The sequence below is a fragment of the Bos grunniens genome, chromosome 23 (genome assembly GCF_055505025.1).
Source record: "Bos grunniens cultivar Pamir isolate PY7600 chromosome 23, Bosgru_T2T1.0, whole genome shotgun sequence".
In the NCBI taxonomy this organism is placed as follows: Eukaryota; Metazoa; Chordata; class Mammalia; order Artiodactyla; family Bovidae; genus Bos; species Bos grunniens.
In genome coordinates, this window is record NC_141187.1 from 10,553,955 (window position 1) to 10,580,838 (window position 26,884).

The window sequence follows — 26,884 nt, forward strand, 5'->3', positions numbered from 1 at the left end:
GAGATCCTCCCTCTCAAGATCTTGGGTCACGTGGCATCTTTTTCACTTCCATCAGTGATCTCCTTTTCAAACCAGAATCGTCTCTTTACTAATCCCTATTCCTGTGCCCCATCCATTGTCACAGTGCCTTTTTCCTACCTTACTCCTTCTCTCTCATGCATCCTTACCTCACCAATCTTGGTAACATTGATTATGATGTAAACCTTTCTTCCATCTTAATTCTGCCCTTCTTCCACTCTCTTGTGCACCTAATTCCAGGGGCATATGAATGAGCATGCACTTTCTCCTTCCTACACAACCTGGCTAACCAAACCTCATTGGTTTGTCCAAAGAGCTGCACTCTTCTGGTAATAGACCACTAAGGTCACAGTCCTTTAGGTAGCCAGGAGAGAGTTCTTGGAAGTCCTTCTGAATCCATCTAGCCATGTCTCCTTGACACAGTCTCTTCTGTTTATAAAGCTGCTTGCTGTATATGCTCTCAAAGAGTAGAACACTTTGAGTGTGGGCCCTGAGGTAGCCCCATTGTTTTCCAAACCCTGGGATGACTTTCCAGTTCTCTGCCACCAGAAGACTGGATGGTAAGTAGCAACATGTGACGTGAAAGATCCACTTCCGAAAGTCTATTCTGTGGATCACTGAATTCTCTGACCCCATATAATATATGTATTGGCTGTATAGCAATAAATTCAGCAGAGGGCAAAATTAGAGTTAAGGAAGAGGTAAATCTCGGGGTCTGCAAATTCTGTGGATTGATTTTTTTTTAAGGAACTTTTGCCTTGGGTTTGTTTAATCTCTCAGGCTAGAATGTATTCTGCCTTGGATGTTAGCTATTCCCACTACACTCTTCTCACACAACACCCATCCTCCACCCCACACTGATTTCCTTAGGAACAGAGGCTGGGTTTTCTTATTTTCTGTTTTCTTAATCCTGTCCCTCATATGTAGCAGGTAGTCATTAAATACTTACTGGATTGAACAAGTTCATTCAGAAATTCTGCCTCAGATACAAACAAGTGAAAACAGCTCATGTCTACATCTATTTTGTAGCTACAAAACCCTTCTCCCCAAATCCCTCCAAACATGATAAGTGACAAGTCCCTTGATTTAAACAGTTTGGAATTTAGATACTTCCTTTTTTAGTCATTGCTTTGGTGAGAGAATGGGTGTAAGTGCTTTTTTTTTTTAACTGTATTTCTAGTAAAACTAGAGAAATTGGTTGACATAGTTGCTAGAATACAGTGTTAACAAGACCAGAGTGTGTCATATGTAGATCAGTTCTCAAGAAACAGCTTCATGAAATATTCAGTGGGGGTTGCAGAGACAGAGAACAGAAGAAACCAAATTGACATAATGTTGGTAATTGTTGAATTTGGGTAATGGGTTCATGGAGTTCATTATACTATTCTTTCTACTATTCTGCATGTTTGAAATCCATAATAAAGAGTTTGAGAAAGAAGAAGAGGACAGATAGGTGAACACATGCAAGTTTAGCACTGGTCCTTGAAAGATATCTCAAAGCAGATTAGTTGCTGTTAAACTGAGTCAGTACTACTATCTAGTCCTAACCTATTTTTGACCTCTTCTGTTTATGAGGTATCAGGATGCCAAAGCCAAAAATTAGCACTATGCAGAATTGTACCATCCTGGCAACAAGCACCTGTTGCCCTGGTCCTGCCTTGCTTCCCAGCCCAGACCTGGTTTCTTGTAGTAAGGGACTGGGCTGGACCTAAGAAGAAGGAGAAGCTGTGCGGGGAGTGAGGGTGAGGTCAGAGCTCAACCAGGGTCTTTCCCTTCTGGCCTGAACCCTTTAGATTACTGGGAGATTCTAAAGGTAAGGATGTTCATTCATTCATTCATTTACTCATTCATTCATTCCACTAATGTTTGCTGAATATCTGCTAGAAGCCAGGTACTTTTCTAGTACCTGGGGATAGAGTAGTAAATAAAACAAAGCTCCAGGATTTAAGTAGCTCACCTGTTTGGATGAAGCAGAAGCATATGATAAACAAGTGAAATATATATGGAGAAAATTAACCAGAGAAGGAAGATAAAGAGTACCAGAAGTCAGGGTATTAAATTTTATTAGGGTGGTCAAGGAAGGTCTCACTGAAAGGGTAACATCTAAGCAAAGACCCAAAGGAAGTTAAGGGGTGAGCCAGGCATTTATCTGAGGGAAGTATATTCCCTCTGCTGTCAGAGAGCAAGTGCAAAGGCCCTGAGGCAAGAGTACACCTCGTATGTTCAAGAAACGTGAGGACACCAGTCATTATGGCTGCAGTAGTGTGAGAGAGGAGAAACAGCAAGAGATGTGGGTGGGAGTAGATTTGTGGTAAATCGTATTAGGCCTTATAGGCCCCTGGATTTTCTGTGAATTGTGAGTGAGATGGGAGCCATTGGAGGGTTCGAGGCACATAAGTGACATGATCTGACATAAAGGATCATTCTGGCTGCTATGTTGAGAATAGGTTGTAGTGGGCAAGAGGGGAAGGAAGGAAACTGATTAGGGAACTGCTACTGTGGTCCAGGCAAGGAAAGTGGGTAGCTCGGACCCGAAGTAAAAAGCCAAAGAGTGAGAAGTGCTTGAATTCTGGATATATTTTGAAAAAGGAGCCAGTAGGATTTGCTGAAGGATTGAAAGTGGCATGTGAAAGAAATAGAGAAGTTGAGGATTGCTCCATCACTTTTGGCCTGAGCAGTTTAACAATGGGGTTCCCATTTACTGAAAAGGGGGAGCCTGGAAGAAGGGCACATGGTGAGGAAGGGAGCTAAGGTATTCACTTTTGAATATGTCAAGTTTGAGATGTTTGGGGACATGGAAATATTGAGTAAGCAGCTACATATACAAGTCTTTCCGACTTGTTAGTGAATGTCTGCCCTTCTGGGAACTGAAAGAACACTGTTACCGGGCCAGAGACAAAGGAGCAGAGTGGAAGAGCACTGACGGCTCTGGCGTGGGACTCGGCTCTGCCCCCAGGTAGCCATGTGATCCTTTGGGACTCCTCTGGCAGCTCTGGCCTCTGTCTCTTCATCTGCAGAATGACTGCTTTAGACTAGAAATGAGCTGTCTTCTCAGCTCCTCCTGCTGTGAGAGCTGATGAAGCAAGCTTAGAGCAAGTGAGATAATGTATCTGTATATCTGAGAGCATGTTGTAAACTGCTGAGCTCTACACAGGGTAGTATTATTGGTGCTGAGTCCTCCCTTCCTTCACTAAAGCAATACCCAGTGAATGCCTGCCATGTTCTGGGCTCTGGACACAGAGGATCCAATAACAGGGAGATATATCCGTGCCCTCATGGAACACTGCAGACGAGCCACCTGGTGTAGTAACTTCATTGCTGAGTGCAGAAGAAATGGCTGGGGTCTCACGGTCTGCTGTGGTGTTGGCCAGGGAAATCTTGTTCTTGAACTGGGTCTGGGAGAAAACTTTGTGGATGTCATAGATGAGGCAAAGTGGTAATTCAAGTGAGGAAAAAGTTGGCATCCTCTTTGGGGCTGGAGAAAGAGCTGGGATGGTGGGATTCAGTCCCTTCCCTCTTTCATTCCTTCACTCAGCATTTACTCTTCTGCCAGGAACTTCTTTTAGGGAGCTTATGTCTCTACGGTAGATGAAGGATTTCAAAGCCAATCTCAGAAGTTTCAATCAGATCTGATTCACAATAAGTGGAGCTGATTTAGGATTCAAATTTGAGCTAAAGAGCTCAGTTAGCTATGTGACCTAGTAGTGTTATTCATTTAGTATCTGTGGGCACATTCTTTGTAAGGTGCTAATTAAGCCGAAATGCTTGCTCTCTAAGAACTTGAATTATAAGCAGTTTAACTGTAAGTAGGAGTGTGTTATTTTCATCCCAAAAGAGTTAAGTTTGAGGGAAAAATAACATAACTGGCAGAGTAATCCCTTCACTGCATCTGGAAGCACAAACATCTTACCCTGTGTCATTTAGATGTTTATGTTTCTATTTAAGGAGAGTCTCTGACCAACTAAACAAGAATATAAGATATAAGGACTTCTTTGGCAGTCCAGTGGTTAGGACAGATTAGGACTCTGTGCTTCCGTTGCAGGGGGCACAGGTTCAATTCCTGGTCAGGGAACTAAGATCCTGCATTCTGTATGCCTTGTGGTGCAACAAATAATAATATTTTTTTTAATACAAGGTATAGCCCATCTTAATGAACAGGATCCCTGGAGAAGGGAATGGCAACCTACTCCAGTATTCTTGCCTGGAGAATCCCATGGATAGAGGAGCATGGTGGGCTGTAGTCCATGGGGTCTCAAAGAATCAGACACGACTGAGCGACTAACACTTTCAGCTTTCAATGAACAGGTCACTCACAAAATGAGAGTGGGTATGTAACCAGCATCTTGTGCAAGTAGCTCTTGTTTTCTGTCCTGTCTTTTTCTGGGATGAATGTTAGACCTCAGCACCTGAACCTTTTCTGGTGGGGTTAAGCATTGACAGATTGTTCTCTGGAGAACCTGGAGCCACTATAGTGCCATCAGCAATGCACACTTGCACCCGCCTCTCCTGGCCTTGCCAACATTGATGGTTGGATATTTCTTTTTTTTTTTTTTTAATTAATAGACTATTTCTTAGAGCAGTTTTAGGTTTACAGAAAAACTAAACAGAAATTACAGAGAGTCCCTGTGTACTCCCTTTTTACGCACCCCCTACCCTAAGCCTCCCAGTTTCCCCCAGTTAGCATCTTACACTGGTGGGGTATATCTGCTACAATTGATGACCCAATGTGGAGGCATTATTATTAACTAAGTCTATAGTTTACATTGCTGAAACTCCAGTACTTTGGCCACCTCATGGGAAGAGTTGACTCATTGGAAAAGACTCTGATGCTGGGAGGGATTGGGGGCAGGAGGAGAAGGGGACGACAGAGGATGAGATGGCTGGATGGCATCACTGACTCGATGGACGTGAGTCTGAGTGAACTCCGGGAGTTGGTGATGGACAGGGAGGCCTGGCGTGCTGCGATTCATGGGGTCGCAAAGAGTCGGACACGACTGAGCGGCTGATCTGATCTGATCTGATAGTTTACATTATGGCTCACTCTTTGTGTTGTACACTCTGGATTTTCAAGTATCCACCATTATAGACTTGTGCAGAATAGTTTCACTGCTCTAAAAATGTGTTATGCTCTGCCTATTCATCCCTCCCCTCCTTCCCCTGCACCCTTGACAACCACTGATCACTTCACTGTCTCTTAAGTTTTTTCGTTTCCAGAATATCATATCATTAGAATGATACTGTATGTAACCTTTTCAGATTGGCTTCTTTGACTTAGCAAAGTACATTTTAAGGTTCCTCTGTGTCTTTTCGTGACTTAATAACTTTTCTTTTTATTGCTGAATAATATTCTGTAGTATGAATGTACCACAGTTTGTTTATTGAAGGATGTATTGATTGCTTCCGGTTTAGGGCAATTATGAATAAAGCTGCTAAATAAATAAAGATCCATGTGCAGGTTTTTCTGTAGACATAAGTTTTCAACTCATTTGGGTAAATACCTAGGAATAGGATTTCTGGATCTTATTGTAAGAACATGTTTAGCTTTGTAAGAAACTGCCAAACTGTCTTCCAGAGTGCCATTTTGCTCTGCCATTCTGCATTCGCACCAGCGTTTGGAGTTTGCAGTGTTCTGGGTTTTCAGCTCCTGTAGTAGGTGTGTGGTGATATGTCATTGTTTATTGGCTGTGAATACTTTCACTTTGATTTTTGGTAATTCCATAAGTATAATATCATCATGATTATTCTTTCTTGTTCTTTAATTACTAATGAGAATGAACCTTTTTTGTGTGTTGTTTACTTAATATTAGTGTTTTTTTGCTTGTGTGAATTCATATCATCCAGGGGAAATTTGGTATTATTCTTGGAGGTTTGTAAGTGTCTGCACGTGGCTTTTTCTCTGCCTGGGTTTTTTTTTATTGTGGTAAAATACACAGAACATAAAATGTACCATCTTAACCATTTTTAAGTGTACAGTTCAGTTACATGTTTGTTTGTTTTTTTTGGAGTGTAGTTGATTTACAGTGTTGTGTTAGTTTCTGCCAAACAACAAAGTGAATCAGTTACACATGTGCATATATCTGCACTTTTTTATATTGTTTTCCCACATAGGTCATTACAGATTATTTAGTTCCCTGTGCTATACAGTAGGTCCTTATTAGTTATTTATAAGTTACATGTGTTTTTAATATCATGCCTTATATTTTATTTCTTTAATATTTCCCCGTAATGCTGAGGGTTTTTTTAAAGCCAACTCTTCTGCCTTAGATTTCTTTGCTTCAGAGGGCCAAAACTACCTTCTCTTCCTGTTTGAGATCTGGGTATTATTCCATTTTGATTAACTGATAATATAAATTTAACCTTTTTGTCCCAGAGTGATGTTTTAAATAACATGATGTTTCTAAATAACTGTGATGATTCAGTCCCTTCTGAAACTGTCAAATAGCCTGTCTCAAGCACGCAGTGACCCCAAGCTGAATTCCAGTAACAATTCAAATGTAACCTCCTCATATCTGTATTAATTTGTTTGTTGATATAATGTGATATCCTTAGGATAACCCTTCCAGATTGCCTTTTTTTCTGGACTTTTCTTTTCATGGACTAAAGGTGAGTTTGAAACTAAGCCATGATTGCTCTGTAGAGTGTTTACAAACTAAGGTGCTAAATTCACTTAAACATTTGTCTGAAAATTAGATTTTTAAGTTATCTGTTTTAGTTTAAAATGAATGCCATTTTGCAGTAAAGGAGACTGTATTTTCATTGACTTTTTTGGAATTAAAAATAATCCATTTTGCCCAATTACTCCCTTTTCTGTGACTACTTCAAACCTGTAAAATTGCAGTAGCCAAATAGGAACCATACTAAAAAGCACTTTGGGCTTTTAACATCAGTGTGCCTTTTGGAAAGAGATGTTTAGCTGGTGTTTTAAATGTGTTTCTGTTATTAATTTCCTGTTTTCTCTTTAGTTTTTGGAAACCCACAGAACCAAGCCTGTTTCACTACGGGTTTTGTGTGTGCACTGAAGTCTTTTTCTATAATAACAAACACTGAATCATTTTACTACAGCCCTTCCAAATCTGCTTCTCATTTGTTTGCCACTTGACTCCCTCAGGCTTTGTCCCTCCCAACCTAATGTCGCTTTGTCCTTTCTGAGAAGTTTTCTATATTTCCACATTAGTAATTATCTGAGTGAAAATTGTCATTTTTCCCCCCAAAGTTGAACATTTCTCTGTTTCCAAGCAAACGTTTTCTTTTTTTCTTTTTTTGGCTCCTCAGTACCCTCTGGGCTGACAGAGTCCAGAAACCCTATTTCAAATGTTCCCAGAATTCGGGTTAGCAGAAAATGATAGACTAGCAAACAGGTGCCTGTAGTCCAGGCGAAGCCCTGCTTAGGTGTGGGTCAGATTAGATCTGAACCATGACATAGTGGAGAAGCACGTGGCTACTCTTTCATTTCCCATCTGTCATACCTCTTATTTTTCTGCTTTAAGGACACAATTTAAGCCCATCTTTTTTCACAGGGAAAGATTCAATGTATCTAAAAAGTTTTCATAAATGTTCTCTCTCTGGTAACTATAATTTATGTTTACAAGAGGAAACACATTTATATATTATGAAGTCATGGAGCTGTTTCCTGCACCAGAACCAACAATACGTTAAGTTCATTTAAAAATGCAACATACAGGAACTGGACTTGCTGCTAATTCTGGGTGTGTCAGTCTCCCTTTTCATCCCTACCTTTTGTCTTGGCTCTTATTCCTCACCACACCTCCCCCTAGACTAGCTCTCCATTCGGCTCAGGTCATTAGGGAGCTGGTAAAAATTACACCCTCCAAAAAGAAAAGGTAGCAGCTACTCCTGCTCCCCCCGCCCAGCTCCCCCCTGCCCTTTGTCAGAGGGCCAGGGGAGTTACAAATCTGAAGTGTCCAGTACAGGCAGGAACTGCTCAGACCCAGCCATCCTCAGGCAGTGACAAGCCTTCTTTGGCTCTGCCAATGTCCCTGCGGTAGTACTGGCACAGGAGGCTTCGGAGTTGACCATTATTTAACAAAAGAAAGGAAGAAAAATGGCAATCAGACGCTTGTATGTGCCTGGCAGCCAAGAAGCAACTTCTCACCATCCGCAGTCAGGCACTGTTGGAAGGAGGATTCAGCGATCTGGAAGGGCTAGAGAGCAAGAGGGGACTGTTTTATTAAAGGTTTATGTTATGAAGCTTAAGGAGGAAAACTGAATATTTAGCCTGGACATGAGAACATGTAAAAGAGTAGGGATTTGTTTTCTTTGAGTATAAAAAGCGTTATTTTGGGAAATGTGGCTGCTAGCTGTTCCCTCCTTCTATGTGGTCAGGTTGAGAAGAACCAGGATTAAGTTGCAGTGGGTGAGATGAAAGTTAAACAACCAGTATTCAAGTGTTCTAAGAGCTGATGTTGTGTTACAGTGGATTAGCAAAAGGAGGAAATAAACCAGATATTAAGAGGTATGGACTCTGGGGCCAGCCAGCCTGGCTTAGATCCTGGCTTCAGCACTAACTTGTTCTAGAACCTTGAGCAAATTATTCCACCTCTAAGCTTCAGTCACCTCAGCTGTAAAATGGGGATAGTGTACTCATTTCCTCATAGGATTGTTTTTAAGATTAAAAAAGATAGTATAGATAGAGTACTTTAAACAGCAGCTGACATGTATTAAGGGGTGTATATTTAATAAATGTAATTACATGAATGGTGGCAAGGATTTTAGGGTCATTTGGGCCAACAGTTCATTTTACAGATGAAGAGGCAATAACAGGAGGTGAAATTGAGGTTACGAGCCTTTCTACAGATCCCAGGCTGTTGTCAGTACTCCTAGCTGTTACAGGAATACTCATTGCTTCAGAAGCATATCCCTTTAGGTTCCCCTTTCACCCGCTTCCCTAGAGCCAGCATTTCTCGGGTAATCCCTGTGTGCCTTCACTGCGCTAAATGCTGACGTTTGTGACCTCATTTCATCCTGACAGTAACGTGACAAAGACGCCACTGTTATCCTCATTTTGTTTTTAAGATGTATCATCTAAATTTCAGAGAGGTCCAGTTACTTTCCAAGGACACACAGCTTGAAAGAGGCAAAGTCTGAGTTAGAACCAAGACTGACAGCAGAGCCTGTGTTGTTAACCATGGCACAGATTTTCCTCAGAAAATCTCAGTAGAATACAGATGAGCTAAGTTAAACCAGCCATTGCCTCAGCAGCCACAGGGCCCAGCCATAAAGATCTGAGGCTGGTTTGTAATCCCGACATAGGTCTCTCAGGTGTATTATTTCTGATACAGTGCTGTTAATATGAAAACAGTTCCCCAAAAGAACTTATCTCCCTGGTTAAGAGAATGAAAGTCGAAGGTCCTGGAGCAGTCCAGTAGTGGCCAGGCCCAGGGCTTTCATGAGGTAGGGACCATGTTGGGGGTCATCAGGACTCTGGGCAACACTGAGGTCACTGCCAGGATCCGAGCAGACCAGAAAAGATGAATCATGTATCGGAATTCCTACCTAGACCAATGGTTCCTTACCTCCTTCAATCCCTGTAAGACTCCAATGACGGTCATGACTCTCCCCTCTTCAGAAAAATGTGCAAGCTCACACACCAAAAACGTGTTATCAGGTGGCTTCAGGGTTCATAAACTCTAGCTAAAAACCTCTGTATTAGGCAGCAGAATAGACTCCTTAGGAGTACTGCTCTGGTGCCAGGTGGGCTGGATTCAAATCCTTTTCTTTCATTTACTAGCTGTGCAACCTTGAGTAGAGCTTCAACTCCCTTAACTGTAAAATGAGGATAATAGTATTTAATTAAAGGGTCAGTGTGAGGATTAAACAGGTTACCAAATTTAAATGCCTAGTACACGGTTAGCTTCCTGGCCGTGTTCACTATCAGCGATAGTAGCATTGCTGTCCCCAGAGCTTAGCCCATTCAGTAAATGTTATGGACAGAAGGTATGAATCATTCTGGTGGAGATGCCGAGTCTAGCAGAGACCGTCCCCACCAGTGTGTCACAGACGGGCTGTAGTTATGTCAGGGTGCTTACCCACTCAGCCCTTGGAACTGCCAAAGCTCTAGCTGGTTGCTCATGACTTCAAGCACCAGCACCCAAAGTGTGACATACAAATATCCTCTCTGGGTGCCCTGATGTGATAACAGGTCGGGCAGCACTGATTGAGAAGATGAGCTGGCAGCTAGTAAGAGTCCAGTAGGCCGTGCAGACTTCGAGCCTGGGAGAATCCTATGGATGGGTGGCAAAGAGAACCTTGCCCTGGAGCAGGGCTCCGGTACTCCGTCCCACAGCAGACGCACGTGTCAGTGCTTCCCTACTGGGACAAGGACTGGCACGTCACAGCTCGAGGATTTGTGGAGAGCCCGCAGTGAGCCAGGAACTGGGTTTGGAGCCCGAAGTCTTGTGTAGGCAACGTGTATTAAAGAAGAAGAGGTAGGCATGTGACCCTAGGACTGTGAGTGCCAGGAAAACGTGGTGGCCAGGGCTGCAGGGACTTCTGAGGGGACCAGCCTTGCCTGCAAGGTGAATGAATTCTTAGGGTGATAGGAAGCCACTGAAGAGTTTTAATCAAGGAAGTAGTAGGTTTAGATTTGTACTTTAAAAACAAAAAAGGCATTCTGACACAAAATTTGAGTGAGAAACAGGCAAGAATTTATTGACACATATTAGGAGGTTCTTACATTAGTCAACAGGTGAGGTGATACTCACCTGGAATTAGGTACCTTGACCTTCTTGTCTGTCTTTTAATTATTTAAATTGAGGTATAATTGACATGCAACATTATATTTGTTTCAGGTGTACAACATGCAGCAGTATCTGTATATTGTGAAAGGATCACCACAGTCAGTCAGTTAACATCCAGCACCATATGCAGTTACAGAATTTTTTTCTTGTGATAAAACTTTTAAATTTTATTCTCTTAGCAACTTTCAAGTATGCAATACAGTTTTATTAACTGTAGTCATCATGCTGTACCTTACATCCCCCGGGACTTATTTTGTAACTGGAAGTTTGTGCCTTTTCACTCCCTTTACTCATTTTACCTACCGCCAACCCCTGCCTTTGGCAGTCACCAATCGGCTCTCTGTATCTATGAATCTAATTTTTTTAAGGATTCCACATATAAATGAGATCATACGGTGCTTATTTTTTCTCCGCCTGACTTATTTCACTTAGTGTAATGTCCTCAAGGTGCATCCATGTTGTTGAAATGGCAAGATACTATTCTTTTTGTGGCTGAATAATATTCCAGTCTGTGTGTGTGTGTGTGTGTGTGTGTGTGTGTGTGTGTGTGGTGTAGCTCTTTCTTTATCCATTCCCCCATCAGTGGACACTTAGATTGTTTCCATGTCTTGGCCATTGTAGATAATGCTGTAATGAATATGGAAATGCATATATCTTTTCAAGTTAAGGTTTTTGTTTTCTTTGCATAAATGCACAGAAGTGGGATTGCTCAATCAAATGGTAATTCTACTTTAAATTTTTTGAGGAATCTCCATACTGTTTTCTATAGTAGCTACACCAATTTACATTCCCACCAATAGCACACAGCGTTCCCTTTTCTCCACATCCTTGCCAAAACTTATTTTTTCTTGTCTTTTTGGTAATAAAACATTCTGATAGATATGAGGTGATATCTCATTATGGTTTTGATTTGCATTCCACTGGTGATTAGGGATGTTGAGCATCTTTTCATATACCTACTGGGCATAGAAAGCTGTCTATTCATATCATCTGCCTGTTTTTTCAGTTGGAGTGTTTGGCTTTTTGCTACTGAGTCATTTGAGTTCTTTGTGTATTTTGCATATTAGCCCCTTATCAGATACAGGATTTGCAAATATTTTTACCATTTAATAGGTTGCTTTTTCATTTTATTGATGGTTTCCTTTGCTGTGCAGAAACTTTTTAGTTTTTTTAGTCCCAATTGTTTATTTTTGTTTCCTCTGCTTTTGGTGACAAATTCCAAAAAGAAATCATTGGCAACTTACCACCTATGTTTTCTTCTAGGAGCTTTATGGTTTCAGGTTTTAAATTCAAGTCTTTAATCCATTTGAATTAATTTTGTGTATGGTGTAAGATGGTGGTATTCCTAGACTTCTGAGGATAAAGGGGGAATCAAGAATGACCCCACTGGGAATCCCTTGGTGGTCCAGTGGTTAGGACTCTGTGCTTTTACTGCAAAGGGGCTAGGATCAATCCCTGGTCAGCAACTAAGATCCTGCAAGCTGCATGGCCCCCCAAAAAAGAATGACCTCACTGATTCTTGGTGAATGGATGAATCTGAGCACAGGAGAGATGTCAGAATGGTCACAGAGAACCAGCAACCCCGGAGTTGGCCTCCTGCCTTCAGTGAGTCTCCCTTCTAGGGGAGTGAATTTAAACGGGGGTTTTATAAACAATTGACTTGTTTATTTACTGATCTGTTTGGCTGCACTGGGTCTTGGTTGCGGTATGCAGGATCTTCAGTTGTGGCATGTGGTTTCTAGTTCCCTGACCAGGGTTCAAACCCCTGCCCTGTGCTTTGGGAGCACAGAGTCTTAGCCTCTGGCCTAGCAGGGAAGTCCCTAAAAGTGGGTTTTGATTAATGAAATCTTAATTTACAACCAGTTTGGCTGGCATGTTTCTCTTGAATGCTCAGTTTTTAGAATTCTTAAATGTGTATATTTCGAACTCTTAATAAAAGCCAACATAGTTCTCTACTTTGAAGAATTCATCTCTTTTTCTTCTTCTTCTTGGCTGGCCTCATTCACTGTCCCTGTGTGTCCTTGTGGCAGGAGGAAGCCATGCAGCTCATAATATGACACTGTCCATTTTCTCAGATCTGTGACGCAAAAGGAAATCTCTAACCTCAGCTGTGGCTCCGGTGCTGGAAAGAAGCCAACTTCATGTCTGACTGCACAGGCAGGAGTTTGCCATGGAGAGCTTGGGGCTGCAGACGGTGACCCTCAGTGATGGGACGACGGCCTATGTCCAGCAAGCTGTCAAAGGTATTTCCGCGGACTGCAGAATCCTGCCCTGTCCTGGTCCAAGAGTCTCATGACCACCCTGCCCTCTTGCCTGCTTGCTACAACTTTCTCTGCATGAGAATATCTCAAGGTGATTGATGAAAAAGTAACTCTAAAATATAATGCCACCTAGGGAGGCTAGAAAATCAGATTAGCCTAGCTACAGGAGTCAAGATTCCCTTATGTGTGGTAAGAGGTTCATAAATATTTCTGGCATGGATGAACACAGTGCTGCTTGTGACTTCCTGCTTTTCAAATATTCCCTTTCCAGTTTTCTCAGTTCTTTCTAGAAGCAGTTCATTTTAATTTAAGCAAGTTTAAGCAATCAAACTATCTTCTGAGCATGTGCAACATACTCTTTAGGTTCAGGGTAGGGGGCCCCACTAGGGTGACCAGAAAAAGTCTACAGGGCACATAGTTAAATTTTAATTACAGATAAACAATGAATAATTTTGTAGTGTAAGTATGTTCCAAATACTGCATGAGAAAGCTATGTATAAACATAAGATTAAATACTAAAAGCAATAACATAGTAATACCAAGTACTAAAAAAAAAAAAAAATCCTTCACTGTTTATCTGCAATTCAGATTTACCTGAAATTCAAATTCTCAAGGAACTTAAATTCAAGGGGGCATGGAGTCAGAACAGAGCATTATTGAAGAGCAGGGCCTTTTGGCCAGGACACTCAGTGTCCTGACAAGCTCCTTCTTTTCGCCAGCATTTACAGGCACGCCAGATGGCATGTGGGTCTTTCTTGGACAGCACTGGCCAAACACTGCCTCGTTCCTTCTCTTTATTTTGCCTTTTCTGCACTCTGTGAGCACCGCCATCCTCATTTCTCCACTGTCATTGCAACAGTGCCCTCCTTCATTTCAACACATTGTCAAAATGTATTTCAAGTCCCAAGCTTATAAATTGTTGATTTCATTTTAAATCGGCTGCTTCCTGATGACAACAAAGAGGCTCCTTAATAGCATCGATAGGCTTTTTCCATATGATGACGTGTGGAGCTGGCTGGCTTTATTTTCTTGAGAATGGACTTCTCTAGAATACTTGTGAAGCCTGCAGCCTTCCCATTGGAGGTCTTTGCCCTCTCACAGCAGTCTCAGCGGGATGGAAGAATTCAGGACCTGCATTTACTCTATGGACCCGGCTATTCCCCTTGCCTCAGTCTTCTGTTACGAATTAATGGTTGAATGAATGAAAAAACAAACAAGTGGCTGTGCTTGGCCTTGGAAAGCCACTCTCTTTTCTTATGTCTTTCCTTCTTATGTCTGGATGATCTCTTTACCTCCCCCACCTCCCCATTTATATCTTTCTCTTGTCACTCTTCCTGGCTCTGTTCTCTTCTTCCTCCATGGTGCTATAGTGTGTCCTTACATGCATGCACACACACACTCACACCCAACAGATTTCATACTGCTTAGAGTAGAGCTGGCCTTGAGGAACCAGAACTTCACTGTCCTGAAAGGCAGCTCTCTTGCAGGTGAGCTCCTTTGATGCTCTCAACCAGTGCACTTTCATCTCTGTCAGCAGGCAGCTCTGTCTGGGCCCAGCTTAGCCAGCCGGAAGCCCTAAAATGTTATGAGACTTACCTATAAACAGGGTAAGCATGAAATGTGTTATTCAAAGCTGACACTTTGGAGAGTGGAAGAACATGCTCTGAATAAAGGCACCGGGACCACTCTGGGCAAAACGGAACCTACAGTCACCTCTGCAGTGGGGTGTAAGGGTCCTGACAGCTCTTCTCCCCACCACCAGCACCCCACTCCTCTCCGCATTGTCATCTCTGCTTGTTAGAAGAAGTTCTAGGTTGAGAGTTTTCCCTTAATAACTCTTCTCGGCATCTTGTTTCTTGTCTTGCAACAGTACCCACTCTCCTAGCAGAAGCTCTGCTGATACTTTCAGATCCCCAAGTACTAGTGCCCTTGGCAGGGCAGCCTGCTGCTTGCTGGGCAGGAGGGAAGAGGGGGTTGCCCTCCCCTCGTCTCAGCTGTGTTTCTCTCCTACTTCCTACCTTTGTCACCACCTTACCTACTCTGGCTGGGTTGTGGAACTATTAGTTACAGACCCAAGAAAACTCAGTTTGGGGACAAGTTTGAGAATTCTTCTGAGGGGTAGACATCAGCAGAGGTGAGCCAGAAGTAACTGTCTGGTCTTGAAACGTGTAAGTAAATGAACAAGGAAACCACTTGTCATTGAGTCTTCAGTCTCCCTTCTTTGCTTTCTCACTTCCTTTATCCCTTCTCCCTCTCAAACTCCCTGGACATAAGGAGAGGCCTATATAATTCTAATTCTAAATCTAAGAGCCTTTTGCTCTCAGGAGAGGAAATGGAGGCACTGCTGCTGCTACTGCTAAGTCGCTTCAGTCGTGTCCGACTCTGTGCGACCCTATAGACGGCAGCCCACCAGGCTCCCCCATCCCCAGGATTCTCCAGGCAAGAACACTGGAGTGGGTTGCCATTCCCTTCTCCAGTGCGTGAAAGTGAAAAGTTAAAGTGAAATCGCTCAGTCGTGTCCGACTCTTAGTGACCCCATGGACTGCAGCCTACCAGGGTCCTCCATCAATGGGATTTTCCAGGCAAGAGTACTGAAGTGGGGTGCCATTGCCTTCTCTGAATGGAGGCACAGAGAAGTTAAATAAGTTGTCTAAGATCACACAGCTAGTAAGAGGTAGAGCTGAAATTCAAACCCAGGAGGTCTGGACTGGTTGTAGAGCCCTGTGCTTTTTTGTGTGGGCGGGGGTGCTGTGCTGGGCACTTGTTGCTGCACAGGCTTTTCTCTGGTTGCAGCGAGTGGGGACTACTCTCTAGTTGCAGTGGCTTCTCTTGTTGCAGGGCTCTACGGCACTCAGGCTTCAGTAGTTGCTGCATGTGGGCTCATTTGTGGCTCCTGGCTCTACACCACAGGCTCATTAGTTGTGACACATGAGCTCAGTTGCTCCATGGCATGTGGGATCTTCCTGGACCAGGGATCAAACCTGTTTCTCCTGCATTGGCAGAGGGATTCTTTCCCATTGAGCCACCAGGGAAGCCCCAGAGCCCATTGCTTTTAACCTGTAAGTTATACTGCCTTATCAGAGGGTCTTGGTCTTGGCATACTGCCGCAGTGGGAGACAAGGGAACATATTTTGATTTAGTTAATTTGAGTCAGATCTGAATTTGGATCCATTTGGGGCCTTTCCAGATTTCAGGGAAAACTTTGCTGTTTAGCTCAATCTCAGCAGCTTACTGCCAGGTTGGAAGTCCCTGCTTTGTGTGGCATGGGTAGAATAATAAATGAAGTTGCTCCTCCTGTGAGTGACTGAAGGGGAATCTTCTGGGAGCTTAGGATTCTTCATGGCAGGATGTCTCTGCCTTGGTACCTCTGAGGCCCAGACCTGGGAGGCAGGGAGTGAGGTAACATGGAGAATATCTAAGCTGTGCTTAGACATGCAGACTGTGCCTCCAACAGGCCTGTACTAAAGCAGGCAAGTGTTCCTCAGCCCTCTTCTGGGCCTGGCCCACTTCTCTCCATTTCTGCCCCCGCAGGAGACAAGCTTCTTGAAGGGCAAGTGATCCAGCTTGAGGATGGGACCACTGCATACATTCACCAAGTGACAGTGCAGAAAGGTGAGGGCATCCCAGGACGCCCCTGCCACATGAGCGAGGCCAGGCAGCCTCCACTGAAGGAGCCCTGCTCCCTGACCCCAAGCTCCAGAGAAAGGCAGGCATTGCTCTCATTACAGAGCCTCTTTCCTTTGAGGATGGACAACCCGTGCAGCTGGAAGATGGCAGCATGGCCTACATACACCGCACACCCAAAGGTGGGGTCACAGTCCTCATGACTGGTGAGAAGGAAGGGAGGCAGAACTGGCCGTGGTTGGGGGATAGCATTGTGCACCCTGGGAGCTGGGGCGGAGACATGGAGCCGTGGGCCCCACGCTCACCTGGATTAGCAGGCACCCCTGCCTTTCCTGGCGTGGACCGCAGGAGCAGCTGCTTCTGCCCCTAGGAGCCTGAGCATGGGAGTCCATGGCCTGGGCCTGGCGGCTCTAGCTACAGCACAGCCACAAAGTGTTAAGGCTTTAAATGGGATCCAATAATATCCAAAACCAGGACCACATACTTAAGTCACATTTTTTAAGAATGAAGCTTTTAAGGTACTGAAGAATAATGGTTTATTTCTTCTACAAGTAGTTTTTTGAGCAGTTGCATGCCAGGCACTAGGTGTGGAGTATACAAAAGAGAACAGGGTCAGACATAGTCCCTGCTCTCCTAGAATCTAGTGGGGGAAAGGGCTTGAAATGAACCATCATGAACTGATCACTACAAATGGGGTTCAGACTCAGGGAGGGCTTTTCTGAGAAAGTGACGCTTGGGCTGGGAGCTGGAGGATGGAGTGGGCCTAGCTGGGAAAGAGCAATGGCAAGAAGGGTTCAGTACTCCAGACGGAAGGAACAGCATGTGTGACCCGGAAACAGGGGTGGAGGTGGGCAGGGAGAAAGAAGGGCACATTCATGGAACTGCCAGGAGCTTGAGTCTTGGAGGGGAGGGCAGAGTGGGTGAAGTGAAGCCAAACAGAGAGGATGGGCCAGAGCACTGGGGCTGCAGAATAAGGGTTTGGGTTTTTATCCTGAGGCCAATGGACATGGTTGAACTGTTTAGGCTGTTGGGTAACAAGACCACACGTGTGTCCTGCAAAGCTCCCTCTGGATGCTATGCTGCCTGGAGGGAACTAGATGGGGTGAGGGGCCACCAGTCAGGAGGTTCTCATGGTCATCTCAGCCAAGATGATGGTCCTTTCAGGTCCTCACCAAGCTTGTGTGTTCCCAGTGAGTACTCCATAGGAGACCTCATCCTTAGGAGAGGTGGCCCCAGAGGGAGGGCCAGCCAGAGTGGACCACCAAGGTGAGGGAGCAGGAGAAACCAGAGGCTAAACCCTCCTCGGTATATGTACCTCTCCTTACCTCAACGCCCAGGTCCCAGCCGCATCTCTTGCCCTTGTGCAGCTTCTGGGCTAACCGCATGTTCCCTGCAGAGGGCTATGACCCCAGTGCCCTGGAAGCCGTCCAGCTGGAAGATGGCTCCACCGCCTACATTCACCACCCCGTGGCTGTGCCGTCAGATGGCGCCATCCTGGCTGTGCAGACAGAGGTGGGCCTGGAGGGCCTGGCCGCAGAGGATGACGAGGGCTTCAGTGCGGACACAGTGGTGGCCCTGGAGCAGTATACCAGCAAGGTGAGCTCTCTAGATGACAGGGTTAGTCCTGTGCCTGCACATGACCAGGGCTACTCCCTGTGACCCGCAGCCTGGCTCCCCCGACTCATCTCTCACGGGTCATCTTCTTGGGCAAGAGTCACAGCCCAGCTGGGGCCCGCCAACAGCTGTGTACACTCCCACTTGTTTATGCGTCTCTGCAGAGGGAAGGCAGCTGTAAGAAACAGTGATACCCATACGGTGGGAACTTAGGCCCAGCTTCACTTTGGCTGCACTGTCTGAGAAAACCTTTGCCAGCGACTTTTATTAGTTTTCCAGTTCTCTGAGGTCAGATGTTCTTGTGTTTATTTCTTTTCTGCGACTCATTAAGTCATTTGGGAAAATAACCTCTGTAGGCAGTGACGAGAGCAGATGTAGCAGAGCAGCTGGGATTCTTGGAACCCAGGGCTTGCACAGTAGCTCAGCTGCAAAAGAAAAGGATCTTGGCTTTCCAAACATTAGTCAGTCTAGGCTCTCTTTGCCTGGGCCGTGGTCCTGCCTGTAGGGGAAGCCAGTTCAGAGATCTGAGAGCCTTCCAGACCAGGGTCCTCCCTGCCCGGCCGAACTCCAGCGCCTCAGGGTGGATGTAGCAGGGCTTCCTGGAGCGTGCATTTTACCCAGGGGACTGGGGGAGTTGTTTTTATAATTAAACTAGAATGGCTATATCATAGAGGAGAAGAGGAAGTTGAAAAGACACTACAAAACTTCGCAGTAGGCCCCTCTGGGCTATGCCCACTCCCACCCCCATTCTGTAAGGTGTATTTTAGAAGCTTACTGCTGTTGGGAAGACAACCAAGCTTTAACTGTAAGCCCTGAAATCTGTGTGGGCTCTGCCTCTGCCATGTGCTGCCTCAGTCACTCCCCTCCGAGGCCTCAACTTGTTCCCATCTCATATGATGAGTTGGGGCCAGATGATCTCAGAGGGTCACTTCTAGCCCTGAAGTTTTTTGATTCCCTCAAGAACCAGTGGGACATGGGAGTGAAATCTAAACGCTTGACTGGGTTCGCCTGCCGAGCAGGCCCAGCCACCTGTGGCCCTCTCCTGCCACCCACCAGCTACTCGAGTGTCCAGGAAACTTTGTCAGCTGCCTGACCCCTTGACCTGGAGCTGACTATACAGACCTGCTGTGGATTTGGCCTCCCTCCTTTGACTCCTGCTCACCATGCCTTCCAGAGTTCAGTTTCAAGAGCTCCTGGGAAGGCCACAGTGTCCCAAAAACAAAGGCTAAGGGACAGTTCCAGCAGGACTCTGCCCAAGAAAGCACAACATTAAGGCTCCCTGAAGCCAGAGGCTGGTGTGGAATGGTTTTTGGCAGGAGAGAGGGAAAGGAAGGGCTTGTCAGTAGCCAGGTGCTACAGGTAGAACTGGGCTTCTGGTAGGACTTGCAGGTCCCTGCCCTGGGCACCTGTGCACTTTGTTGGTTGTGGCCACCTCGCTTCTGGTGAGCCAAGGTGAGCTTGTCCCCATAGCCAGCCCCTTGGCAGTGCCCCTTCCAAACATGGGTTTCCCCAGGGAGGAAGGAATCTCTTCCTATCAGAGGATAAACGTGTCCAGAGCAGCAGCCTCCACGGTCAGAAGGGGGGCAGCTGGCCCTCAGCCCAGCTCGAGTGTGGCCATTGCGGCCACTCCTCCCCCCGCCCTATCTGCCCATCTAAGAGACGCCCTTTCTCCCCAAGATGTCAGAGCCCCAGTGACATTTAATCGTCTCTCTGTCCATCAGAGCTGGTGGTGACTCCACTGGCCAGCCCTGTTCCTTCTGCAGCAGGCTCAGCGTCTGTTCCATCTGTCTAGATCGATCACCCAGGTTGCGCATCTCCCCCTTGGTAGGTTTAACCCTGTTTATTGGGTCTTAAGCTGCCAGCTGGGCCCTGTGTCCCACCTCGTCCCTTCCTTCTTTGAGGAGAATACATATAGGGACCCCAAGATTTTTTCCCCTCAGGTTCTGCATGAGAGCCAGGCTCCTCATAATGGCAAAGGACAACAGGTTGGGGACAGAGCATTCCGCTGCGGCTACAAGGGCTGTGGGCGTCTCTATACCACCGCGCATCACTTAAAGGTAAGGTGGCTGCAAAGAGCTCTCAGCCTTGCTGTCTTCCCAGCAGGCTGCAATCCTGCCTTCCTGCTTTGACTGGAACTGGTCCCTGACCTCAGGTTGCTCATTGCCTCCTGGAAGGAAGAGATGAGCGTACAGGAATGTCAGCACGGGGGGCTGTGACACGCGTGAAGAGTGCATGAGGGAAGAGAATCAGGGAAGGCTCCCTGGAGGGGGCATCTCCACTGAAGAGGAAGCAAAATAAAGGAGGTGGCCAATGCTAATATTCTGGGCCGTAAAGAAACCGAAGAGCCCATTCACGCCCTCTCGCCTCTGAATGACATGGTTGCTTGTCCTCACAGGTGCACGAGAGAGCTCATACCGGTGACCGTCCATACAGGTGTGATTTCCCCAGCTGCGGAAAGGCCTTTGCCACAGGTAACCTACCTGGATGGAGACCAAGGTGGACTGCTTCCAGCTGAGGGTAAAGGACCCTAGATTAGCTCTGAATGTTCCCTCAAGGGAGCCAAGCACCAGGCTGCCTTCCGGAAGAAACTGCTGTCTCAGTGCTCCAGCTGCAGGGCACTATCACTGCAGGAAACCTGTCATGGAGGCAAGAAGCAACCCTGACACAGACCAGTGGGGGGTGCCAGTGGTTGGAGGGCTTGCCTCCCTCTGGACTTCATTTTCCCTCAGTTGAGGCCCTGAGGTCATAGGTTCTCTGGGTCTCCTCTTCCACGGGTTCTGGAATGGCGCCAGCTGGCCCTGGACAGGGCAGGGAGCAGGAACCGCTGCCGCAGCCCCACTTCTGTGCCCAGACAGTGGCAGGACAGAGGCAGACAGAGGCGCTTTGTGCCAAAGGAGGCCCGGAGCCTCACGGGGCACACCTTAAGGGAGAGCGCCTCTGCCTTAGGAAGGCAGATGCTAAAGATGAGGCCCCACCCAGTGCTTTTCTCACCCCTCCCCTCCCCCCGGGACAGGATATGGGCTGAAGAGCCACATGCGCACCCACACTGGTGAGAAGCCATACAAGTGCCCAGAGGAGCTGTGCAGCAAGGCCTTCAAGACCTCAGGAGACTTGCAGAAGCACGTCCGGACCCACACTGGTAGGCCGGGCCCTGCCCGCCCAGCCCAGTTAGGGCCTGGCCCCAAGCCCGGGGCTCACCCCGCTCTGCGGGACCCCTTGCTGAGCCGCCCTCACACGTGGGTCTCCACAGGTGAACGCCCCTTCCGGTGCCCCTTCGAGGGCTGTGGCCGCTCCTTCACTACATCTAACATCCGCAAGGTACATGTGCGCACCCACACAGGCGAGCGGCCCTACACCTGCCCCGAGCCCCACTGTGGCCGTGGCTTCACCAGCGCCACCAACTACAAGAATCACGTGCGCATCCACACAGGTGGGCCAGCTGGCATGCGCGGGCCTCCCCCTCTGAGGCCCCAGCCCCTCTTCCAAAGGCTTCTGACCTGAGACACCTTCTCAACAGAGGGTTGTTGCAGGCTGGTCCGCGGGCGGGGCACAGGGTCCCGAGGTTCCAGCTGTGCCCCCAGAACTGCTCTTTCACTTGCAGTGAGCGAGCAGTTCCTCCATTACCAGTTGGGGCTGATCTGATGGGCACTGCTGGCCTTGTCAGCCCCCTGCCCCCATCTGCACCCACCTGAAATCCGCCCCCTCCAGCGGAGCTCCCAGATAAAGGCCAGGGTCAGGCACAATGGGGAGAGAGCAGAGTGGAATGTCTTCAGCTCCTCACGTCGTCCACTGTCCATGTGACTCCCGTGTATCCTCACCCACCCCAGTGTTACGTCCCTGTCTAGCTTCTGTCATCTTTCGGACGCACGCGTCCCCTCCCTCTGCCGTCATACCTGGCACGTCCCCGTCAGTCATCCCTCTCTGTCTCCTGCTGCTTCTGTTCACAAGGCCCTGGTGCCCCTCACCAGCCCCTTCACTAGCCTCAGCCTTGCCCACCCCCCTGTCTTCTCTCCCCCTTGTCTGCAGGCCCCGTGGTCCCACACTCACTTCCTCTGTCTCTGCCGCTGGCCATCTTCCCCAGCTCTGTCCCTTCAGAGTCCCAGATCCCAGTCCCTCTTCCTCCCTCTGGCTCTCTCTTCACCAACCCTGTCCCTCACTCCTGCTCCCTTAGTTTCCCCCTTGCCAGCCCCAGGTCCCACCCCCCTCACAGCCCAGTGTCCCCAGGGGAGAAGCCATACGTTTGCACGGTGCCAGGCTGCGGGAAGCGCTTCACCGAGTACTCAAGCCTGTATAAGCACCACGTGGTGCACACACACTGCAAGCCCTACACCTGCAGCACCTGCGGCAAGACCTACCGGCAGACCTCCACCCTGGCCATGCACAAGCGCAGCGCCCACGGCGAGCTGGAGGCCACAGAGGAGAGCGAGCAGGCCCTTTACGAGCAGCAGCAGCTCGAGGGTGAGGGGCGTGGGCAGGAGGTGAGAGTGGGGACAAGCCAGGTCTCCCCATGACCACCTGGGGGCAGGTGTCAGCCTTGGCTCTCCTTTCCCAGCTGCATCTGCAGCCGAGGAGAGCCCGCCACCCAAGCGTCCCCACATTGCTTACGTGTCAGAGGTGAAGGAAGAGGGCGATGACCTCCCTACCCAAGTGGCTATGGTGACCGAGGAGGACGGGGCCCCCCAGGTGGCTCTGATCACTCAGGATGGTGCCCAGCAGGTACAGGCCGGGGGCGAGGGGTAGGGTGGGCCCCTCTGGCTGGTAGCCCCTCCCTCTCTCTCTGGGGAGCACCAGGTTCTAACAGCCCCATCTTCACCCAGGTTCTCTTTTTCACCCTTCTGGATCTCAAGAGCTGAGGCCGAGGCTCCCAACTCCCTGTAACACAGGCCGCCTGCTCGTGCGTCCAACTCAGTCTCTGGGGCTTCTGGAGCATAGCTAGTAGTTTCCCTTTTTACTTGAAGGCTGACAGGTCCTGTTTGCCTGAGTGAAACACTTGGATGTCCTCCTCCAGAGAGGCATGTTGGTGTACGGGCCAGAGCACGGTGTGGCCTCTGCAAGCCTGGGCTTTCGCGCCAGCAGCATAACCCGGCCTCTGTCTGCACGCTCAGTGTCAAGCGCACCTGTAACTTTCAGAGTTGATGACGAGGGTGAAATTGGGTAGAGACCCTGAATTGCATGGAACAGAGCCCTGAGGCAAAGTGGTGGTGAATAGACGTGGTCAGCAGATTTCTTCCAGTGTAGCCTCTCTTTGCAGCCAGGGCCTGTTTCACTTGCTTGTCCTGATCCCTCCACCCTGTGACAAGAAGCTGATCCTCTAGTCTACCGATAAGCAAACCTGAGAGAGCAGGCTCATCTGCCTGGGGGCTTTCAGACAACCCTCCCCTCCACTCCTGGCTCATCTTCCTCCTTCCCATTGGCAGGTCAGCCTGTCCCCAGAAGACCTGCAGGCCCTGGGGAGCGCCATCAGTATGGTGACCCAGCATGGCAGCACCACCCTCGCCATCCCCAGTCACGACGACACCCTCGCCACCTCTGGCGCCCACACAGTCGCCATGGTCAGCGCCGACGGCACCCAGACGCAGCCCGTACGACCAGGCCGCTTGCTTGGGGTTCTTCCTCTCTTGTCCTTCCTTTCTGTGCGACAGGCCTTAAAAAGTGCGGGCTAAATTAGTCCAGCCTTCTTAGGAGGACCAAGGTTCCCACAGATAAAGCGTCTTCCCTACAACTCTGGGTCATCAGCAACTCTCCTTTGTTGACAAGCATTGATCTGAGAGTCAAGAGACAGTTTGCTTGCTGCCGTAGGCATGTTGCATGTTACTTTTCCATGAGCTTTAGTCCATTTTCAAATGAGGGTATTAAATTACCTGTGGGGCCTTTTACATCTCTGTCCTTCTGTGGCTCAAAATTCATCAATTAAGTTGGCTGTAAGTTAAAGAAACATACAGCCCCCACTTAGAGCTTCCCTGGTAGCTCAGTCAGTAGAAGAATCCGCCTGCAATGCAGGAGACCCAGGTTCAATTCCTGGGTTGGGAAGATCCCCTGGAGAAGGAAATAGCAACCCACTCCAGTCTTCTTGCCTGGAAAATTCCATGGAAGGAGAAGCCTGGTGGGTTATAGCGCATGGGGTCTCAAGTTGGACACAACTTAGCGACTAAACCACCACCGCCACAATCCCCACTTAGCTCTGAGCCCCAAGCTAGCTCATTAATCTGACTCATAATGATTTTATTCATTTCCTTCTGAGTTGTTCCCAGCCACCTTGCTTGAAGGGATTTTTTTGGATTGGGGGTTGAGAGAATAAGTAGGTTGGAAAACCTCGTTCTTAATATGTGTTTCAGGTCACGATCATCACCTCTGGGACTGTGGTGGCTGAGGACTCAAGTGTAGCATCCCTTCATCATCAACAGGTGGCACTGCTGGCCACAGCCAACGGAACCCACATTGCGGTGCAGGTGAGGAGACTGGTGGCTGCAGAAAGAAGCACGAAGGGCAGGGGAACTCAGTGGAGGGAAGAGGACAGCATTCGGGTCTGAAGGTGCCCATTTCAGAGGACAAATCCCTTTCTGCCTGCAGCCACACACCTGTCTCAGGCCCAGGCTCTTCCTTCACTGAGGCAGGGTGGGGAGCCCCTTCTGACCTTCACGGTAACTTTCATGGCATTCTGCCTTGCAGTCTCAACTCTTCATTTCTTCGTGTCCCTGTTCCTTCATCTGGAAAATAAGGGGGCTGAGTCAGTTCAGTTCAGTCGCTCAGTCGTGTCCGACTCTTTGTGACCCCATGAATCGCAGCACGCCAGGCCTCCCTGTCCATCACCAACTCCCGGAGTTCACTCAGACTCACGTCCATCGAGTCAGTGATGCCATCCAGCCATCTCATCCTCTGTCGTCCCCTTCTCCTCCTGCCCCCAATCCCTCCCAGCATCAGAGTCTTTTCCAATGAGTCAACTCTTCACATGAGGTGGCCAAAGTACTGGAGTTTCAGCCTTAGCATCATTCCTTCCAAAGAAATCCCAGGGCTGATCTCCTTCAGAATGGACTGGTTGGATCTCCTTGCAGTCCAAGGGACTCTCAAGAGTCTTCTCCAGCACCACAGTTCAAAAGCATCAATTCTTCGGCACTCAGCCTTCTTCACAGCCCAACTCTCACATCCATACATGACCACAGGAAAAACCATAGCCTTGACTAGACGGACCTTTGTTGGCAAAGTAATGTCTCTGCTTTTGAATATGCTCTCTAGGTTGGTCATAACTTTCCTTCCAAGGAGTAAGCGTCTTTTAATTTCATGGCTGCAGTCACCATCTGCAGTGATTTTGGAGCCCAAAAAAATAAAGTCTGACACTTTCCACTGTTTCCCCATCTGTTTCCCATGAAGTGATGGGACTGGATGCCATGATCTTAGTTTTCTGAATGTTGAGCTTTAAGCCAGCTTTTTCACTCTCCTCTTTCACTTTCATCAAGAGGCTTTTTTAGTTCCTCTTCACTTTCTGCCATAAAGGTGGTGTCATCTGCATATCTGAGGTTGATATTTCTCCCAGCAGTCTTTTTTTTTTTTTTTTTCTTTTTTGTGTCCTCGGATAGAGGACGTATCAGATATTAAACTGATAAGAACAGATACTACACTTGATCTTAGCCAAAAGGCCGAGAAGCGATCCTCCCAGCAGTCTTGATTCCAGCTTGTGCTTCTTCCAGCCCAGCATTTCTCATGATGTACTCTGCATATAAGTTAAATAAGCAGAGTGACAATATACAGACTTGATGTACTCCTTTTCCTATTTGGAACCAGTCTGTTGTTCCATGTCCAGTTCTAACTGTTGCTTCCTGACCTGCATACAAATTTCTCAAGAGGCAGATCAGGTGGTCTGGTATTCCCATCTCTTGAAGAATTTTCCACTGTTCATTGTGATCCACACAGTCAAAGGCTTTGGCATAGTCAATAAAGCAGAAGTAGATGTTTTTTCTGGAATTCTCTTGCTTTTTCGATGATCCAGCGCATGTTGGCAATTTGGTCTCTGGTTGCTCTGCCTTTTCTAAAACCAGCTTGAACATCTGGAAGTTCACGGTTCACGTATTGCTGGAGCCTGCTTGGAGAATTTTGAGCATTACTTTACTAGCATGTGAGATGAGTGCAATTGTGCGGTAGTTTGAGCATTCTTTGGCATTGCCTTTCTTTGGAATTGGAATGAAAACGGACCTTTTCCAGTCCTGTGGCCACTGCTGAGTGTTCCAAATTTGCTGGCATATTGAGTGTGGCACTTTCCGAGCATCATCTTTCAGGATTTGGAATAGCTCAACTGGAATTCCATCACCTCCACTAGCTTTGTTCGTAGTGATGCTTTCTAAGGCCCACTTGACTTCGCATTCCAGGATGTCTGGCTGGCACTAGGTGAGTGATCACACCATCGTGATTATCTGGGTCGTGAAGGTCTTTTTCGTACAGTTCTTCTGTGTATTCTTGCCACTTCTTCTTAATATATTCTGCTTCTGTTAGGTCCGATGATTATTCCAGCCCGCCATTCCCCTTCTATGAGCAAGCTGCTCTGTCTGACCCTGAATCGTTCCATGGCTCCTCACCATACCTAGCCTAATAGGGTTCTATCAGTGAACTTGCTGTTTC

At 47.4% G+C, this 26,884-nt stretch overlaps 1 protein-coding gene and 1 pseudogene across 32 annotated transcripts in view; one reads left to right on the plus strand and one right to left on the minus strand.

Annotated features, from left to right (window-relative positions):
* ZNF76 (zinc finger protein 76) overlaps positions 1-26,884 on the plus strand; it is a 30,524-nt gene that overhangs the window by 2,647 nt on the left and 993 nt on the right. For 5 of the 32 annotated variants that reach the window (XM_086371279.1, XM_086371278.1, XM_086371276.1 and 2 more), the window contains 12 exons: positions 12,851-13,018; positions 16,568-16,648; positions 16,765-16,842; positions 18,057-18,256; positions 20,215-20,331; positions 20,670-20,745; positions 21,288-21,413; positions 21,525-21,704; positions 22,499-22,732; positions 22,827-22,990; positions 23,692-23,856; positions 24,610-24,723. In XM_086371279.1, coding sequence (XP_086227405.1) covers positions 12,946-13,018; positions 16,568-16,648; positions 16,765-16,842; positions 18,057-18,256; positions 20,215-20,331; positions 20,670-20,745; positions 21,288-21,413; positions 21,525-21,704; positions 22,499-22,732; positions 22,827-22,990; positions 23,692-23,856; positions 24,610-24,723 — 1,608 coding nt within the window. In that variant the 5' untranslated portion in view covers positions 12,851-12,945. Of the gene's footprint in view, positions 1-12,850; positions 13,019-15,874; positions 16,096-16,567; positions 16,649-16,764; positions 16,843-17,245; positions 17,253-17,803; positions 17,927-17,997; positions 18,257-20,214; positions 20,332-20,377; positions 20,578-20,669; positions 20,746-21,287; positions 21,414-21,524; positions 21,705-21,875; positions 22,733-22,826; positions 22,991-23,691; positions 24,074-24,609; positions 24,724-26,884 lie in introns of those variants that run through there. The other 27 variants (XR_015153039.1, XR_015153037.1, XR_015153038.1 and 24 more) reach the window with 19 other exon arrangements.
* On the minus strand, positions 25,785-25,920 carry LOC147346642 (U2 spliceosomal RNA; annotated as a pseudogene).